The sequence below is a fragment of the Colius striatus genome, chromosome 3 (genome assembly GCF_028858725.1).
Source record: "Colius striatus isolate bColStr4 chromosome 3, bColStr4.1.hap1, whole genome shotgun sequence".
Lineage (NCBI taxonomy): Eukaryota > Metazoa > Chordata > Aves > Coliiformes > Coliidae > Colius > Colius striatus.
The window spans coordinates 54,877,768-54,898,813 of record NC_084761.1 but is presented as its reverse complement, the minus strand read 5'-3'; the positions used below and the strand labels follow the sequence as shown (position 1 = coordinate 54,898,813).

General features: G+C 36.5%; 1 protein-coding gene across 1 annotated transcript; it reads right to left on the bottom strand.

Moving 5' to 3' along the window:
* Positions 1-523: 523 nt before the first annotated feature.
* On the bottom strand, positions 524-18,799 carry RXFP1 (relaxin family peptide receptor 1). Its single transcript, XM_010208754.2, has 15 exons — positions 18,763-18,799; positions 17,444-17,515; positions 15,046-15,117; positions 13,982-14,053; positions 13,315-13,386; positions 12,458-12,532; positions 12,111-12,182; positions 11,118-11,189; positions 10,185-10,256; positions 8,884-8,955; positions 5,744-5,812; positions 5,281-5,510; positions 3,679-4,089; positions 2,944-3,162; positions 524-825 (listed from the first exon to the last, which is right to left on the bottom strand). Coding segments are annotated over exons 1-15 (1,884 nt in total). The 5' UTR covers positions 18,765-18,799.
* Between the last annotated feature and the right edge of the window lie 2,247 nt (positions 18,800-21,046).

Genomic DNA, 21,046 nt, shown 5'->3' with positions numbered 1-21,046 from the left:
CCATCACTAATTGGCCAGGCCTGGGTCAGGGGCAGGGTCCAGTTTGGAACTGGCTGGCCCTAACCCTGTCAGCTACATGTGAAGCTTTTGGCAACTTTGTTTAAAGAAGCCACCCCTGTAGACCCCTGCTACCAAAAAACCTGGCCCAGGCAAAACCATTACAGGAATTTAGAAAAAAAAAGTTTAATGAGGATAACCTTTTTTCTCCCCCAAAGACAGATGATTTTGAAACATTCTGGTTTTTTTTTTTTTTTTGGTGAGGAAATAATCTAAATAACTGTCTTCTTATTCTGATACAGGATGAGTTATCAAAATGTCAGGTACTGTTGTAAGATGCTAAAATTATTGTTGACTTGTGCCTGTGGACAGGCACACTGCTCCCTCCTCTTCCTGCTTTGGTTTGTGGGACCTCAGGTGTCATGCTCCCCTCACTCCCTTGTCTTTCACCCACGGGTGTAAAGCAGTAAGCCCACAGGTGTGCAAGCTAACAGTGCAGCTGTCACCATGAGGTTTTAAAAGGTATTTACGTGTATGAGTTTAGTCTTGTTGACTGTGTTGTCACTGAAACATCAGAGGAGTCCGTACAAAGTGCAGGCTTCCTTGCCTTTGGCATGATTTCATGCATTGGCCACATCTCTACCCAAATGAATGATGGACCATATGTTTTCTGACTGCTTTTGTCTCTTTTGGATCTTCTTTGTCTGTAATTATACCAAACTTGATGAATCATTTCTTTGAAAGGTCGCGTAGTCAAAGTGTAGAGAAGAGGATTCAAAGCACTATTTATTGGCAGTATAAAAATCACCACCCAAGAAGTTATGGTACCTTAGGGAGGGAAAAAGAAAGGAAGCTGTAATATGCATTCCAGCATTTGTACCCCTTAATTAATGCAACTAATGCCAGTACAACACAGCTTCCTGGTGGGAAGTGGGGCCTTGTGCCCCCAGGCTGAGTTCATGTAATAGCAGGTACTTTTGTTTTTCTTACTGTTTTGCTTCTACTGCCTTTTTACCTCCCTCTGTTTCCATGACTCCCTGCAAAATCTGCCATCTTTTACTCTCACTCTAGTTCCATTTATCCCTTTTACTCTTCTTGTCCCATAGCTTCCTGTTTGCCTCATCATACTTCTTGTTCTGTTTGAGCCCCATTTTTCCTTCCTCAAAACTTTTTGTCTCTGCTTTGCTCCCTGTTGCTTCCCATGATCTCTGTTCCCCATCCTCTTCTCGTGACTAGTGACAAGCAATTCTAACGATGTCCCTGGTGTCCTCCTGCGAAGCATTGTCCTCCAGTCCCTGTGTACCCTCAGAGGCTGGTTTTCTCCTCTGCAGTTGGACTTCTCCACTCTTCCCCATGCAAAGGGCATTGTATATAGACTCCTTATTTCCTTCTTGCCCTGTTGGTAAGTGTTTTCATGTTCACACCATCTTCCTTTCTGAAGGTTTCCTGCTTTCCTGCCTGTACTGTGTGTATTTTTTTCAGCACCCCATTCTCATCATTACTGTTTGAGAGAGAAGTTACCTGAAGGGCAGAGGGAGAAGGAACAGGATCAAAGTGATGAAATATGTCAGTGTGTTCCCTCTGTTGCATTGTTTGATCTATAAAACAGTTATAAAACCGTCCCAAGCCTCCCCCTTCCTCTGACTTTATGACTGTTACAATATCAATGTGTTCCTATTGATGCCAGTTTTGGAAACAAGTAGGTGCTTAGTTCAAACGCTGTCACTGTATCCTCAAAAAGGAAGAAATGCTATCAAATTGAGTTTAAACCTGTAAACTTAGACAACTATCTTTGATGTCTTTAATTCTGTGAAATCAGTTTAATCTGGTTTATCAATGCAGAACACTCATTTACTGAACCCCAAGATTACTCTGGAGTTCAGCAAGATTTCTTCAAGGTTTCTTGACTCAGCATACACTTGTTGCTACTTTTTAGGGTATTTTCTTTAAAATTTCATAGGTGGTTTGATAATTTAATGAAGAAGCACTTTAGAAAATTTAAAATAACTGAAAATATTTGACGTAATCAATATAACTTTCAGACAACTGAAACATATGTAAAAGCTTTGAAAAGGTGACTCCCAATGCCCCTGGTCAGCATATAATAAAAAATCCTCTGACCTAAAAAGTTTTCTTGTCACAGTAGCACTGTGACATATATCTGTATGCTGAGTCTGATTCCACTGTTGCTGATTGTTTTGTTCATGTTCACATGTTCTTTCTAACAGGATTTACAAGCCGTACATAAAAAGGCTATTGTTTTGGCATGTGCTGGTAAAGAAAAGGAAAAAAATAAGGTGCAGTTTTTAATCTTTTAGGTTATACTATTTGAACATGGGAATACATTCATAGCATAAGGAAGGTAAGCAGAGACTACCCTTTGAACCTAAGTACCAGTTGGTAAAAGAAAGTTATTTCCTAACATTTTTGTAAAGATTTTATTGTTAAATCTTGTATTGTCCTGAGCCATATTTAGGAAACAGATCCAGCAAAAGTTGTAAGAAGAGAGAGGCCCAATGCAATTTGGCCTTTGTTTTCAGATACATTTTCATAGAATCATAGAACGGTACGGGTTGGAAGGGACCTTTAGAGATCATCTAGTCCAGCCCCTCTGCAGAAGCAGGTCAACCTAGATCAGGTCACATAGGAACGTGTCCAATTTTGGACATTTTATAGTTATTCTGTGAAGACAGGCTTGAAAAATTGTAGATTTTTTCTTTTTGTCTGACTCAAAGGTGGCTGATCTTCAATGACTGTAACAATAGAATTCAATTCAGGAGTAAAACTATATAGTTAATTATACTGTGTGTACATATATCTAGATATATAATGTAAAGTTCATTTTCATAATATAGTTGAATGTGGTGAGTTCTTTTTCTTACAAGGTAAAAACAACATTTATCCTACAGACACAGTTGAAACAGCATCACAGGAGAAAGGACATACCTGGTATTTCTACTTGAAGTAAAGAAAGGAGTTTCAAAATAAAAATGGGTATCCAACACAGTGCATCAGTAAATACAATGAAGAAAAAACGTTTAGCAAGGATCATCTCTTTTTTAATGTGATTCCGAATTTCTGTAGCTGTAATAGCTGTTTGGTGAACGCTGTAGAACATACTCCCATAGGAAAACACAATGATAATAAAAGCTGCCAAATTTACACCTGTTAAAAAAGTTAAAATTTAGTTATAATTGAGCAGCATAATGGCAATTTCACATCACCTGTTTGCAGGCTGGATAGTGAAGAAAAATGTTTCACCTAAGCTGCTGGTCCTGTAGAATTAAGTGACCAGAAAATATGAATCTCACTTTACCTGAACACTGAATTTTCACTTCTACACAGGTATGTATTTTGTTCCTCGACACCTGATAAATGGCTGCCATCTGATTCAAACTATATTGTTCTCCTCTGTCTTACCATTTCTTTACTTCCCTGAGAAAGTTTGTTCATTCAGGAACTTAATGCTCATTAATTTCTTTCTACTTTTTCAGCCCTTCATGCATTTTATGATATGCAAGTGTTTATCTAAAGCAGTGAAATATTCACGCTGGAAAAATTCTTTAAGTGCTCACTGGAGCATCTAAATACAAGGTGTGAACATTACAGCAAAGCTATCTTTGTTTGAAAATTAAGTTCATTTGCAGTTCTAATAATAGATGAAGAAGAAAAGCAACTTACCTAAAAAAATGACAACAGAATAAATCTGACTTCCCAAACTTTCTGTTTGTTCTGAGTGAAGAGGGAAACAGACACCATTGGTGCCATAGTAGTTCCTGAAAAATTCCTTATTGCTCAGTGGGATAAAAGCAACAGCAAACCCAATTATCCAGATAAGAACCAAAATGGAAATTGTCCTGCATTTTTTTGGCTTCAAACACCTAAAAGGATAAACTATGCAGATGTATTTTTCCAAAGTCAGGTAAGTCAACAGTAAGACTGACACTTCTGTAGACAGAATAGCTAGCGATCCCACCAACTGACAATGAATGCTGTCCATCCACAACTGAGCGTGCTTGTTGTATTCTCCACGATATTTAAGATCAAAAGCTCCAATCACGAACAAATATATTCCCATCAGACAGTCAGCACCTGTGGGCACAGTGCTTAACATCACTATTTACACATCTGAATTTCCCATTCTCTGTGTGTATGTATATTGGACAACAGGCATACATATGTATGTGTATAATAGTACATATTTATAAGCCAGCTAATATATAGATATAACATCACAACTGTAGTTGGAATGCTACTGCTAATTACAACTAAGGCACTATAAATCAGTTTTATTCCTCCTTTTTTCTTTCTTTCTTTTTTTAAATTTTCATTTGGACTAACACTCTATGTTTCAAATACTTGTTTCCAACCTGATTTTTTTTTTTAAGCTCAGATAATGTTGGCTTGAAAATAACAAAAAGATAATTTACTTTCAGTAGTGATGACTCCTTGCTGCTTTCAAAGCTTAGTTTTGGCCCACTTACCTCATACTATTTAAAAAACTGATGTGCATAGTCTTCCAAGACCAGTCAGGGAAGAGAAGCCAACAACACACAGCTAAATGCTTCTCAGGTATTTTGTCTGGAAGTTTTTTTACATAGTATTCAAATTGTTCCCATGGAAACAACAACATTTCAAAATCGCTGACATGCAGTATTGCAGAGATGTTGCAATAATTTTATACATTGTTGACTATTACCTTTCAAAATACAACTAATTGCATATGCAAATTTACATATGCAGACTTTCCTGTACTGAAATGTGGTACTCAAGATTTGCAGTGTCTGTACTGCCAAACAGTTAGTCCATAAACTCGTCTTGCTTTTAGAAAGGAAATGAAACACTCTTAATGTTGAGGAGCTAGGAGGGATCGATTTTCTACACTGCCCTAAGCAACCTTTTTTTCTTGCAAAAAAGAGTCTTGAACACAATGTTTACACTTGCAAATGGCTACTTACTAAAAAATGTACAGTACATTTATTAGCCTTCCAAAAATTTGGAATTTTATTTCTTCTTCCTGAAGAATTTCACACAATACCTGCAGCATTAAAATCAAATGTGAAACCTCTGGAAAAAAATCTGGAAAAATTTGGAATCTTTTAGCTGCCAAAGGCAGCATTTAATGAGATCTCCTGGTCTGTAAGGTACAGAGTTTTGTATTGTCATACATGTAATCAGCAGGAAAGTTCATTTAATCTAGTGCTGGAAATATGTCCCTACAACAAGTATTGTACACACTACGAGCAGACTAAAGTAATATTTTCTTATGTGTGGAGTACTCACAGCAGAGAGACATTATTGATATAGCATGGAGCTTATTCTCCGATCTGATGTAAGGCCTCATGCAGATAACAAAAATATTTCCGAAGCAGGTGATGGCAGATACAACCCAGACAAACACTCTCTGTATAATGCTGGCTAAAAGATTCTCAAGGGATGAAATCCCATCGGTATTTGGCTTACAGCTGCGCACATGAGGAGCGTATCCACAGTATTGGAATTTCTTAAAATATCTGGTTGGGGGAAAGAAAAACAGATAAGAGATGACTCTAGTTTGCTTGCCAGAGTATCAAAACTCTGTAGTAACTACTCAGAAAATACATCCTGAAGGCAGAAAATGTGACAAAACTAGAAATTTGAGAACTGCTCACATGCTGCTTTTCATACACTATTGTTTTCAATTGTGCAATATTCTGTAAAACTTAAAATTCAGACCAAAGAAAGCAAACTGGAATGGTCTACTTACATGTGGGAAAGGTTCCTCAGAGGTCTGAACATTCTTCTCTGGATGTTTGTAATTTCAATGCCCTCCAAGCTGCTGTAAACAATATACTATCAGTAAAAAGCCTCAGTAGTAAAAGAACAAATTTATGAACATTTAATTGTGTTCCTATGATTATAGGAAACTACAGATGAACTTTAGTTGCATTTAATCTGTTATGCCTCTGAAATTTGAAAAGAAAGTCTATATAAAATCTAAAGTGGAATAAAATAAATTGCAGTTAATTCTGATAAACTTGCTGTTCTTCCAAAATTCATGAAGGAAATCTGTTTTAGCACTCTCAGCATTGTAATCTGTGATTACTATTTTGCCTTTCCAAAGTATTATTTTACTGATGTTATTCTATCCTCTCTGAGAAAATACTAACTTGTTCCAATAGTAATATTGTATCTCTTCTGTCTTTTATCCCAGGGAGTGCTTTACTAGACAAAGAAACTATAGAAGGAGCAGCAGGAAACTGGGACACTGCACACAGCATGTAAGAGAAAACACTGTCTTTCTTGTGACATTCAGAATTTCTCATTTTATTTTAAAAAATATATTGAAGACAGCACTATTATTTCCCCTGCAGTGTCAGATCAGTAAAGTATAACTGTGTAAGTTCACAGAATCACAGAATTGTAGGGGTTGGAAGGGACCTCTAGAGGTGATCTAGTCCAACCGTTCTTCTCAAGCAGGTTCACCTTGGTCAGGTCACACAGGAACATGTCTAGATGGGCTTTGAGAATCTCTGGAGATGTGTAACTTTTGAGTTCCAGCTTACACCTGTTACCCCTTGTCCTGTCACCGGAGATGACAGAAAAAAGTCCCTCCCTATCCTCTTGACATCCACCTTTTAAATACTTGTGTTAATGAGATATTTCCTCAGTCTCCTCTTCTCCAGGCTGAACAGCCCCAGTTCCTGCAGCCTTTCCTCATAAGGAAGATGCTCCAGTCCCCTGATCATCTTGGTGGCCCTGCGCTGGACTCTCTCCAGAAGTTCTCTGTCCTTCTTCAGCTGGGGAGGCCGGCAGTGGACACAGGACTCCAGATGAGGCCTCACCAGGGCAGAGTAGAGTAGGAGGAGAACCTCCTTCGATGTGCTGACCACACACGATGCATCCCAGGATGCCATTGGCCTTCTTGGCCACGAGGGCACATTGCTGGCTTATGGTTAGTTTATTGTCAACCAGGACTCCCAGGTCTCTCCGCAGAGCTGCTCTCCAGCAGGTCAGTCTCCAACCTGTACTGGTGCATGGAGTTGTTCCTCCCCAGATGCAGGACTCTGCACTTGTCCTTGTTGAACCTCATGAGGTTCCTCTCTGTCCAAGTTGTTCTTTTGGAACATCAGTTTCTGTGTTCTTCCAGTCCCTCCCATCCACTGGTTAGATGTGCAACTGGTCAGAGGTCTTTGGTTGTCCTTATGGGAAGCCTTATTTGAATTCACTGTTCAGTGCTCTGAATGTAATATGCATGTGAATTCTGAGCACATTTAGGCAAAAGTGGAGAAATGTACCAGTATTACTGGTTAGTTGATGTGCATTGGTGGGCAGATTTGCTAGGCGACAAGAAAAAAGCTCCCAATATGGAAATGTGTTGGTTTAAGCACCACAATGAATCTTAGGATGTGCTTTTTCTAGCTGGCCTTGCTGTTTGAAACTAGCAAAGAGGAAATTGGTGTCCTAGAAACTGCTGAAGTATACAGTTTTCTACAAAACTATCTCAAAGTTTAGTAACTTTCTTAAAAACTTGGAAGGGCATGGTCACTGAACTGCCTGAACTGTTTGGTGTTAAATAATGGATGAAGTATATGCTGCAGTCTGACTGTTAGGGGAGTAATTAATTATTCTTTTCTGTGGTCAGCTGGTCATTTTCATGAAACTTGTACAGATTTGGTATTTTCAGGTCATTAGCCATTTACCAAATTTATTTCAATTTAGCCACTGGATTCCAAATCACTGTGAGGAACCTGGACTGATCAACAAAAGTATGTGCACTGTGGGGTACAGCTCAGGGATCAAATCACAAACAATTGTGCTCCAAGGAAACATCTCTTTTTTGATCTCCACAGCCATTTTTAGTAGGACCTATTGTGATAGGACAAAGGGTAAGGGTTTTAAACTAAAAGAGAGTAAATTTGGACTAGGTACGAGGAAGAATTTTTTTATGATGAGTGGCAAAACAGGTGAGCAGGTTGCCCAGAGAGACTGTAGATACCCCATCCCTGGAAGTTTTCAAGGTCAGGTTGGATGGAGCTCTGAGCAACCTGATTATCAGTTAAAGGTGTCCCTGCCCATAGCAGGAAGGGTAGAACTAGATGACCTTTAAAGGTGCCTTCCAATCCAAACTATTCTATGATTTTCAAATGATGATAGGACAAGAACCAATGCTGTACTGCTCTATCAAGCTGGTTACTGCAGACATGTGGTGACATGTGAAGGTGTACTTAAGTGTACTGCAGCATAGTTTCAGATTTGCAAGATTGTCACTGCACTGTCTTTTAGGAAGAGCTTTTCTGGCATAGCTTAAGTAAGAGCTAGTGTGTTAGTGTATCTATAAACACTCCCCCTAAATTCTCAAAAAAGATTGGTAGAAGTCCCACCTTCCTTTGACATGGCTGCTGAATCGTACTTGGTTCATATTGTTCTTGTCATGGTGTTAGCAGTAGATTCTGTAAGAATGGATGTCCCCATACTTGTACATACACCAAATTCCTTTATAATTCCTGTCTTTACATGTCCTAATGGTACCTGTCCATGGTGTTAAGAGCCCCAACTGGACCTTGCATGACCCTTAAGCCCCATGAACAAATCGCTCAAGGTCAAATAAGGGTTCCGTTAATCTTGTTCTGTAATAGGAGGAAAGACAATGTCCTTCTGTAAGATGATTTTATGATCTCTTTCTGTTGGAAAAATTTCCGTTATGAAACTGGTATATTCAGCAAGGAAAATTTGAGTATTGCTAGCAATTATTTTCTGGACTCAATTTGTTGAGGATCATGAACATAACTACAAACAATGTCAAGGACAATTTCGTACAATACATGTTCTGGATCATGTCCTTCTGAAGGAGATGTGCATAATCACAAAGAAAATATAGCTAAAATATAAAAACTTGCTACTTACAGGGATTTGAGTTTAATTAGAAAATCAAATTGGTCTATTTGTATTTTCTTCATGGGGTTGTAAGAAAGGTTCCTGTAAATACAACATAAGTTATGTAAGTAACTTTGTACATCTCCCTTACAGCTTGTTCTAAAAATGAAGTCAAACTACACAACTCGCTTTTCCAGTCCTGTAGGAAGAGTTTGTACAATTGACAGTTCCAACAGCAAATGGTAACATTAATTTACTGTTTTTCAGTTTGCAAAGCCAGTGGAAAGGGTAGTTTGATGCTTCACAGATATGCTATTGCCATGTACACATGCACATATACAGCTGCCTCCCCCAACCTGATGCTTGAAGCTTTTGACTAGAGAGATAGTTATTAAACTTCCCAGACTTGTCTTTCAAGTAAAAGAAACTAACTGAACTACATGCATTTAGAACTAAATTACAATTAATTTTGCTAGTTGCTAAAAATCTGTTTTATTTGTAGTAACTTGAATTCAAGAGACAGAGGCAGTGGAATGTAAAAATAGACCTTCGCATTAGATGCTACCACTCTGTACAACATTGTTTCTAGGTACATCTCCTTTTTCTTCTTCCTATAACTTTTTCTTATGTTTTCATTTTGATGTTGTAACAAAAACATGGAAACTTAATAAATGCAGCTGTATGCACTTGGTTGCCCCAATGTATTGCGATGGATCCCAAGGATGCTGGAAAAGCATAGAAAAAAAGTTATTCCACATACTACCTCTTCTTCCCAGGAGAGATCTTCAATATTGTGACCAATGACTCTTTTGAGTTATGCAAGAAAAATTGGGACTTTCCAGCAGCAGCATTTCAGAATTTGTCTAAGTACACATCATGGGAAAAAGAGAGACCGTCTTTCTGGTTTTGTAATACCTTATGTTTTTTTGGAACTCTTTCACAGACAAAAAAGCAGTTGCAAACAAGGCATCTGTACAATGCTCTTATGCATTTATGATCTGTTTTTAGAGCCAAATCCTAATATCACATCAAACATTCCCATCAAATTATTAAGTTCTCATGATATAGCTGGCATAGCTCATTTTGTATATACTAACAAGATCTAGAAAAAGACAGAATGTGAATTTGTTATCTTTTGAGATATGAAAACACACATCCTTTACAAAACTATTCCGAGCAAAATATTATGTAGAATTTGGTTTATATATTTTTTAAGCAAAGCTTAAGTGATGCATACAAAGTTCCTTTTCCCCCCCCAACATTCATGACTGAAAGTATCATATAAAAAGAGTAATAGACAGTTATATATCATAATAATCAAGAATCCTTACAGTTGTGAAAGCTCCTTTAGTTCCTTAAATATGTATGGAGGAAGTGATTCAATCTTGTTGCTAGCCAGATCTCTGCAGAAACAGCCACAGGCAGACTATAATAAGTTCTTACTAGGATCAGTAATTTTACCAAATAGTTTTGCAATTTCATAACACACAGTATTATTTTATTTGCCACATAAGATGTGATATAGTATATAAATCACAAATATGATAAAAACATATAATAAATATGTATCACAAATGTGATAGTTAAAATACATAGATATAAAATTACCTATTATCAGAAACTTAGACTGTAAAAGAGTGCTATTAAAACAAGGTGAGAAGCTAGGTCAATTAGATTTTTCTTTGTCTGTTTAGTTCAGACATGCTGTTAGGTACATTATTTATTGTTATTTTATTTACACACACACACACACAAAAAGTAAAAATACCCTAATCTGGATTGCAGGAGCTTGGAAAGAAACTGAAGATATTGTTTCATGATGGGAATTCTTTCACATGGGCTAACAAGTGCACCTTTCCCTTTCTTCCATGTTGCTCCTTTTTTTTCACTAAACATAAATCTTAATAACCATGCACAAAGGAGTAAAGGTCTCAGCCTACCTGAAACTGGTAAACTGGTCTAAAAGACACTGAGGGCACACACACAACTAGGCTGTGGTGATACAAGATTGATTCATATTAGTCTGGGAACATAGTGGTCTTGTGAGCAATAAACCTGATACTACTGATACACCATATGTATTTTATTGACTATTTAGTCACTGTTAAATATATAGGGGAAAAAATTAGGATAGTTGCTATCTCCAGAGCATATATATATATAACAGAACACGTTATATGAAATAGAATTTCTGATAAATGACATTTGCAATAGAAATTATAAAACCTTGTGACTTGTACAAATAAGAGAAGCAATCTACTCACAATTCATCTAACATCTGGAGAGAAGAAAAGCTGTTTTCATTTAAAGAGCTGATTTTATTTCGTCTCATCACCCTGAAAGAATAAAACAAATGTATGTTGCTGCTTCTTGACATTTATTTGGTTTTGGAGAAAGCTTTTTATAAGCTCTAAAATTCTCTTTTCTCTGCATCTACAAATATTTGCCCAATTTGGTTAACAAGCTAATTGGATCTAGAATCTTGTAATTTTACCTTTTGCTAAATAACTTTTGTTGCCTATTCACACACATATTTGTGCATATGTATATACCCCTAGGAGACTGGTGTGAGTTGACTGAGAGCAGGAGTAAGATTAAGTGGGATGGAAGGCCTGTACTCTAACTGCATCTTAGACATACGCACACGGCAGTTCAACTTTTCCTTTGCCCATATTTTATCCATCACTGAGCTTGCTCTTTAAAGGAACAACCTTGATTTTAAAAGCAAACAGCCAAGAATATGGGTACTGCACAATAGTTAAAAATTCAGAGTGATGGGTACTGTGTAGCCTACTAATCTGTGAAAAAGGGGGAGGGATTTTCTGAAGATGATTACATCAGCATTGAATAAACTTTGTGGAAAACTTTAAAACTGATGAGTTGGCTCACCCACCAGGTAGTCAAACTCTTTCAAATGAAGTAACAAGCTAAATATTTTATATGTTTATTGCTTATTCTTATGAGATTTTTGTTTTCTTTTCTACTTAAAAAGTTACAATGAAAATTCCTAAATCTTAATATAGTCAAAATTGCTTCAGTGAATTTTAGTTACATATACTGATTCAGAACTTTGCTATAAATGTAAACAGGAGTTATTCTGCATGGCACTGACTTAAAACCAAGCATTTTATTTTAATCACCTTGAGATCTAAATAACCATGATACTCTGCAAACCTTTATATTAGCTGTAATGAATCACTTGACTGTTCAGCATGGGCATATCTCACTCTGGCCAGGTAGCATATCCTGTTACTTACAGTACAGTTAGAGTGTTGCAGGAGATGAAAGTGACGTTTCTTACATGATGTATATGGTTGCCTTCAAGGTCTCTGGGATATAAACACAAAACATCAATCACTGAAAACAAATCCAGGCAGTTATTCTAAGGTAATTAAAGAAAAATACTACCAGAACTTCAAGACTGCACAGAAGAGAGTGGAAACCAGACATGTAATAATTCTACACACTTAGTTGATAACTTCAGGTCATCAATCTTGTCATGACCCAGCAGGCATTCTATAAGAGCCAGTGCCCCATTAGAAAAGGTGCTGTGGCAGGGCCATATAAAGACAAATCTTTTTCTAGTGAAATAAGGTGGACTTACAGCCAGTTCAGTCTTGGCATATAGTGGCACAGAGGTTTATCAGGCAGACGAGCAAGAGAATTATTCATCATCTCTCTGAAAAAAAAACCAAACCAGAGATGGGAACCATATTTGTAAATGGTGTAGAAAAAAAGTCATATGTCTTGTATTTGTACTTTTGAAAAAAAGGCAGTGAAGAGTATTTCTCATAGTCTTGAAGGCAGTATTACTTTCTCAAATTTCCACATATTTTCCCTGTGGCATTCTGTGGAACAATGTTTTACCCTTAACTTATTAATTACTAGGTAAAGAAAGATGTTAACTTCACTGCTATTTAAATAAAACATAGCAAGCCAGTACAAATACTTTGACTAATTGGTCATAACATGTAACTTCTATGGAGGAGGGTGATGAAGAAAGGGGGATATGGAAGGGAGGTTTCCCTCTGGGCTTCAGGGGAAGAAGGTCCCTAGTCTTTGGGACTGGAGAGGACAGTGGCAGGTTACAGATAGGGCCTTGGGGAGGGAGACTAGACTGCTCCTGGGGCAGGAGCTATGGGACCTCCACCTCCTGCACCATGACTGTGGAAGACAACAGGCACCCATTGCTGTAGCTACCATATCCTTGCCCTTCCAGTGATGTTGTCTTTTTACTACTTTTCCCACTCATCTCCCTGTAATTTTCCAGACACTGCTTAATGTCTGCTGTTGCTGAAATCATCCTACTCCAGCACTTTTGTCTCAGGATAAAAAAAGCCACAGGTGTACTGCCAGCACTTCGTGGTGAGCAAGCAGTGTCATTATAAAGAGGTTTTTATATATCTCTCCTTTCTCTTCTGTGCTTTTAAAGAACACTTTTGGTTCTTATTCAGTACTTACAGGAGAATAAGAGATTTGAGTCCATAAAATGTTAAAGGAGAGATCCGATTTATCCTATTATTTTCAATTATCCTATAAATTACAGAAAAGAATGTATCAGATTGATAATTCACTGCAGTCTGAAACGGAACAGATGATAAAAAGTAGCATATTTTGGATTGGATTTCTTAAAATGTCCAAACTAGTTTAAAAGACAGAAAAAAAGTTAGGTACATAATTATTTGCTTATTTTTAATAACTTTACTGAGTCAAAATAATGTTATAATTGTCATCTGTCTGAATTACGGTAGTAAGCCAGTATTTCAGGTTATCACAGTCATTTAGTCTGAAATATTTCAAGCACTATGTACAAGAAAAGATTTGACAAAAAAGTTATCTCTCTACTATTTTATAGTGTCTGAGTTGCTGAATGTATTAATTTGTAACAAGTAATTACTAATAAACGTTAATTAAGATTTAAGTCATCAGCCACCAAGGTCCAAGAACTAATTTCTGTTCTCATCAAAGTCAACTGGATTTTTATCTTGAGCAGTGTAACAGCAGTTCCTGAGTTATTATTTAGTATAAAGTACTGCTATGCACAAAACTGAAAGCAATCCAAATATTTCTTTGTCTTGCTTTAATTACTCCTTGAGAAAATACTCATATAAATAAGAAAACAACATACAGCCATTCAAGTCTGTGGAGATCTTCAAAGACACCAGGCTTCAAACTGGTTATCTTGTTGTTACTCAAATATCTAAAACAAGACCAAACAAAGATAATGGAATGAAAGGATTAATTAGCATCAGCTGCATGAAAATTACTTTTAAGATTTATTTCCTTGATAATTTTTCAAAATACTGCTAATTTTTTTCAAAGTTAGGATGATTTTAATACCCTTCTTTCAGAACAAGGGGCTATCTGCTGAGGGCTTTCAGAGCAATATGTAGAACATTTTGTGTTATCTGTAAGATAATATAGCATGCTAAATATTTTCACTATTATCATATTTCAAGCCCTTCCCAATTTTCTGTGGAGTGATTCATTACAGGAATCATCCCAGGATCCTGTTCAGTCTTTTCTAAGGAAGTTAGTCATCAATGTGGATACCCGAATTGTGGAAAAAGAAAGGCTGAGAAGTGAAGGGCAAGGAGTATTATAAATGGTCTGCGAAGGTAGTAACAGCAACTGTAATAACAGACAATCAACCATGTGTGACAAAAAAATAAGATGTGCAGCATTTAAAAATTTTGCTCTTGAAAACATTGCAGAAACAAAAAACTGAACCAAATGATGACATTTATGTGTAATCTCTTTCACCTTAAAAGTTAGAAGCACCTTTCAAAAAGCTGCTGCAAAATACAGAAGAAAAAGCCATTCTTTTCATTACTAATACCGGCTACTTTGATTTGCTTCTGTAAAACAAAACATAGTGTTGAAGAGATCTTGTCCATCACAGACTCCTGCTTTTATTTTATTCCTTTTCCATTCTCTCTGACTCTGCAGGATAACTACCATGCTATTTTCTTGTTAAATTTGGGGAGTAAGAATTAAGTATGCGGTCCTGTCAGATAAAGCTGCACAGATAGCTCTTAATCTGTCTTTGTTTTCTTAATCCAATTATTGAGTTAAATATGTGGACCATTTTCAAGTTCCTAACTTTGACTCAAATAAAAGAGACGTGTCCATAGTGACTCTCAGAGCTCTTGCTGCTCCATTTTACTTTAATATTCAAAAAGCACTACTTACAGTTTTGTCAAGTTGTATAAACCTTTGAAAGCACGTTCAGATACAGCTCTAATTTTATTGTTCTGAAGATAGCTAAGAAGATACAAAACCAACATAAATTAATTCTCTAGGTAGGCAAAATCAAAGCAAATATAAACAACAATTTAAAATCTATCACCTAAACTGAATGCACATGTAATACTCAAAAAGAAGCTGTTAAACTTGTTACACCTTAAATTTGGCAACAACCATTCATAGCTATAGCTGCAAAGGTGTTTTAAAAGAAATACAGACACACACACCACCCCCATCAGAATTACAAAATTCCTTCAAAGGGATGCTTGGTCTGCTGAGGATGAACAACAAAGTGGTTGCTTGTGACCTCCTGTTTTAAGTGCTAGCCTTTCAGTTCCTACCTGCATGACCTGATCTTTATGTGTAGCCAGAATCCTCTTACAAGAAAAGTTCTGCATGACAAATGTCAAATTAAAATGTCATTCTGGTTTTGGCTAGGATAAAGTTTGTGGGTTTTTTCCTCATAGTAGCTGGTACAGGTCTGTGAGTTGTTTTTGTTCTGATAACAGTGTTGCTAATGCATGGATATTTTGGTTATTGCTGATCAGTGTTTGTACAGCATCAAGGCCTTTTCTGTTCCTCACCCTGCCCAGCCAGTGAGTGGGCTGGGAGGGCACAAGAAGCTGGGAGAGATCATGTCCAGGGCAGCTGACCTGAACTGGCCAAAGGGCTATTCCACACCACAGAATGTCATAGCCAGTATATAAACTGGAGTGAGTTGACCAGGAGGGACTGATCACTGCTTGGGCATCAGTCAGAACGGTGAGCAATTGCATTGGGCATCATTTGGTCTTGTGGGTTTTTTTCCTTTATTTTTTTTAATCTTTGTAGGTCATCATGTTCCTCCCCTTCCCCCCTTCCCACTCCTCCTCCCTTCCCCCCCTACTTTTGGGTTTTATTCCTCTCTCATTTTTATCTATTTTTTAATTACACTTATCATGATATATTACTATTGCTGTTTTTATAATATTTCATTTCTTTCTAGTTATTAAAGTTTTCTTATCTCAACTCTCTACTTTTACTTTTTTTCCCCCCAATTCTCTTCCTATCTCGCTGTGAGTGAGGGATAGGGAAATGAGGGAGCATCTGCCTCGTACTTAGTGGCTGGCTGGGGTTAAACCACGACAAATATATTTTGAGCTTTCAGTTTGTAGTATCAGAGAATTTTCAAAATGCTGCATTTTAAAGATGATATAAGAAAAATGTAAAAGGAACGTTACTAACCTTCTGTAAACTAAAGAATGCTATTTTTTCCCTTCTGTTTTTATCTACTTTGATAAAACAATGATTTAAAAAACCTGAAAACATTAAAACCTTTTCAAATAATTTTAAAGCATTATAATGTTACCCTCTGAGTATTTAAATACAAACTGTGTAAGTACAAACTCTTTTAAAATCAAATTACTGTTAATAAAGCATGTAGATGAATTCTGCCAAAATGCAATAAATATGACATTTTTACTAAATGGATTTGTGTCCAACAGTGTTCAAGAGATTTCTGAAAATGAACAGTTATCAGAGAGATGTGAAATTAATATTAGAAACAAATGTTTTGTACAGGTAGATATGGATGTATTTCTTTTAACAAAATCCTATCTTTTAACAAAATCCTATCTTCCAAGACTTGAAGCTCATAACGACACTCAACTTCATGAACACAAGATGGTGCTGCAGTACAGCACAGTTTCCATAACTGTTACAGTGCAGTGATGAGTGCCTTGAACTGGAGACACAGGACCCCTGCTCTAGACTTTTTGCATGTAATTCTTAATTTCACTAATTCTATATAAAGCAAACTCGTTAAAGGCTGCGATTTTTGAACAACAGATATGTTACACATAATAAAACATAATTCTGTATCGTGTTACCAAAACAATTTGACTAGTTGGGGTGTCTATCAAATAGATACCAGACATAATTAGGAGTAAAACCAAGTGCCATGTGAGTCGGCTTGGGAAGTTTAAGTTTCCAAAATTTTGTTCTGCAGAATAAAGGGATTAAGTTACTTTTATTTTGGAATAAATTTCTTTTGACATATCACTGTTCATTACAAATGTAACTTCCTTCAGCCATGATGAAAATTAGTGTTTCTCTCATATAAAACAGTCAATATAAAAACCCACAAATATGCATAAATTACGGTTTTGGCAAGACCAGAGATGTCAAATTGGTTATTTGAGCCATATAGTTTGCACAATTAGATGAGGTACGGGAGGGTAGGACAAAATAGAATTTTGAGTATCAACTGAGGCTTGACACAGATGATAAAATCTATGTGTGTTTCTGTAAGAGGATGAATATGTGAGACACTAAATAGATATTTTAAGTTGAAGCACTCCCTTACAGGTTTTTAAGGTCTTGGTATTTCTTGAAAATGTCAGCAGAAAGTTTTCTTAGCAGATTCTTTTGAAGAGACCTGTAGAAACGAACATACAATAAAACATACTCTCCCAGCTTCCCATAGTTCTGCCATTTTGTTATTCAGTGAGAGCAGCTTTCACACTGTTAAATAATAAAAGCAACATGAAACCATCTGGATACGCTATCCCTGTGTGTATGAATATTTATACCTATTTAAGCAGTAAGACAAATACTTTCTCAAAAAAAAAAATACTCGTCCATGTCCCCAGAGTTAGTTAAAAGTAACAGTTGAAGAAATTTAAGTATAAACTAGACCACAGATTCACTTCAAATCTCAAATGTATATAGAGCTTATTTCCCAGCACATGTATCCCCATGTCCCTATCTTCACTGGGCACTGACCCAAGTGTCCTGTCGAGAGCAAAAATCAGTCAGGGTATGGTTGAATTGAAAGAGAGTTTAGCCCAGAATGCAGCTTAACCAATTGCCCTGCTTTTTTCTAAAGCTAGAACTGCACCATTATTTTTGATGTCTTTGTTGATGCTCAGCCAACAACTAGTTTAAATATGTATATGACATTCCATATCAATCTTTGTTCCAGAGTATTTAGCTGTCCCAACATGAATCCAACAAAGAGAGCTTCAGCCAGACATGACCACAAACTAGTATTGAACAGAAAGATCTTTAACCCTGTGCTCTGGTAAGGACACTTGATGCTGCCCTCTGCTCACCACATAGAAAACACTTTCTCAGACAGTGATGTACAAACTAAGAGCAATATCAACCATTCCCTGATCTCTTTAAAAAGTTTGGCTTACACACATGTATGATGACCCAGCCCAGATTAAATCTTTTTAAATAACTACATAATCAGAGATATAAAATGAGAACAAAAAAGATCTGCTCAAGCAAGTAGTTCCACAGAGTTCAAGGTTATTGACTTTATTGTCAGGAATATAGTCTAGTAGTACTGACAGGATCACAGAACAATAAAGAAGATCCTAAGCATTGTGCCTTAAAAGGAAACAGTTCTTCTGAAGATTTCCTGAAACTGCTGCTAGTTCAAGTCAGTGTTACAAATACAAAATAGGACATAGAATGTTTTAATTGCTTTTCTCTCCTTTTATACATGGAAAACCTGTACTTAAAACAGTAAAGGACTTGTCAACAGAGAGATATTATGCTTTCACAAGCATCAGCTGAGCCAACTGGTCAGAATTATAAGGCCATAGTTGTGAAAAAATTGCAGTATTGACAGTCAAATTTGAACAGAGCAAGAGATCACTTTTCTGCTCTACTTACATTATGGTGATGTTTGAAGAGACTGAAGGGACAGCATGCAATTTGGCAGCATCACAGAAGATCTCCAGCCCCTGGCAGGTACACTCTGCTGGCACAGCACCAGCCACTGCATGAGGACAACAACATGGTTGTGGCCAGTGGTGGGACGGGTAGTGTGATGGGACGCAGAGAAAAGAAATATGGTGTGAAAGAACAGTGAGCACAAAGAAAGACATATCAGGCTGTGTTAAATAGAAACTAAGGCACGTGTTTTTATGTTTTGATTTAAACACTGGAAAATCCTAACAATAAATACAAAGGGACACAAAAAATGATGTTACCTCCTGACCTGTGTGAAAGAGCTTGTTAAAGCTCATGAGCTTAGAGCTTTTTATACAGGAGTATGGCACGGATATTTTGTGGTTCTTTCCTTATGGCTCTTACATTTAATAGAATGAGCACAGATCTGTCCAGGTGAAAACAGGATGCAAATGGATCAAAAAGTCCTTGTTTCCTTTCACCCCATCTCTGTGCTTTAAATGAGTGCTCACAGTAGACAGCAGAGTCAAAAAAACTGAATAAAGGGAATGCCCACAGAAGTGGGATATGCAAGAATCATTTGACATATGAATAAGTAAATTTGGAGGAACGTTGCCTTAACTTCACTCTGAAAGATGTCTGTTTTATGGTCTTTCCAGAAGAATTAATATATTCAGATAAACACTTACATTGCCTTTGTAATGTGTTTGATGCTTCTTGTACCAAAAATTAATCACTCTTAATAGAACTGAAACTAGCTTCAATGCATTTGTCTGAGATATTATGTTTTAGTATAAATGAAAGTATGCTATATTTCTCTTTCTGATAAGCATATTTGCTGTGTATTTCTTTCTAAGAATCATCAGTAGTAATCACACAAGTAATACCTGGAATTACTTACAGCACTCAGGTGTCTTTGTCTGAAATGCATACAGAGATTTCAGCTGATTGTATTTGTCCTTTGTATAGTGTTTGTCAAATTGCAGAGACCATCCATTATTGTCTTCTAATTAAAAAAAAAAGCAAATACATGACACATTAGAATAGAAATGGAATGTAGAAATACCTTCACTAAATTTAGTTGAATCAATTTTTATCTAAATAACATGTGTTTTTTTCCCAGACCATTTCATAGATAATTAGATGACCTTATCTTTCTACAGCTGCCTAGTCATATGTATGTATGGAGACTATGAGCTGCTTAGTAAGAACAGCTTATTACACCTTCAGCAACATTTTCTGTGACAGTTGCACCAGAACAGTATAACCTTCCACTTCAGAAATTTTTATTTATATAGAAATGAGAAGCAACCATATTTTCCTGCCTTCTAAACATGAGGCCTTGTAACTTTGTCCATTAAAACTGAAATGATTACTACAAGACTGTAACTACTTCTTTCAGAGGGTTGTCTCATATTATCACAGCCTATAATTTCTTTCCTAATATCTAGATGAATGTCAAATGAACACTGCTTTTCAAGAGAACATGGTATAACGTATTCAAGTCAGTATGTTAAGTCAAGCTTAAAATGTATATTCTTAAACAAAGTAGTATTTTATACTACCAGTTTGGTCACTGTGCATAGATGTACTGGGACAGAGTGGTTTATGGCCATAAAGGTAAAGAATGAAATAGAAGACCTTTCAGTTACTTCTCACAGATGAGGATTTTCAGATACAATGGTTCTGGAAATAACTACAGACCTGTTTCTTGGAAGTTTGTTGTATATCTGACATCTGTAAATTAACTGATCATGTAACCACATCCAAAACTGCAATATCTACCACCAAAAAAACCCCAAACAAACAAAAGCCCCAAACAAAAATCCCCAAACAACAATTTGTCTTTAAAAGCTGTGATCTGATTTTAGTTTTACTAATTAGAGCCTGATCCCTCTTCAAATTTGACAATACCCTCATCTTTTTAGTTTAAAGCACCTCATTTAATGAATATGCACCAATAGCAGAAATGCTCCTTAGGATGGTTAGTTAAAGCCTTGGTGATGATTGAAAGCATTAGTTTGCAAAGATATCTACTTTCAAAAAATATTTATATGAGGATTCGTGAGGATGGCTCTGCTTTGCTAGTCATTGCAGTCTTAGTTTCACTTTTATATTATGCTACCAAGAGCCTTTTCCCCTTAAAAATTCACATGGTTATTGTTTAGTTAAATGCAATTCCTCATGGACATTTCTCTATAAATCTTCCTATTCAAGAAAGCATTACTACTATATCTATTGGCTTTAAAATAGGCAGGGAGAAATA

What these genes read in the sequence shown, in the direction of transcription:
- RXFP1 (XM_010208754.2), bottom strand. An exon ending in ATGCCAAGACTGAACTGGCT is followed by an intron (nt 12,183 to 12,457) that starts GTAAGTCCACCT and finishes TTTATATCCCAG; the next exon opens with AGACCTTGAAGGCAACCATA. An exon ending in CTCCAGATGTTAGATGAATT is followed by an intron (nt 10,257 to 11,117) that starts GTGAGTAGATTG and finishes CTGTTTCTGCAG; the next exon opens with AGATCTGGCTAGCAACAAGA.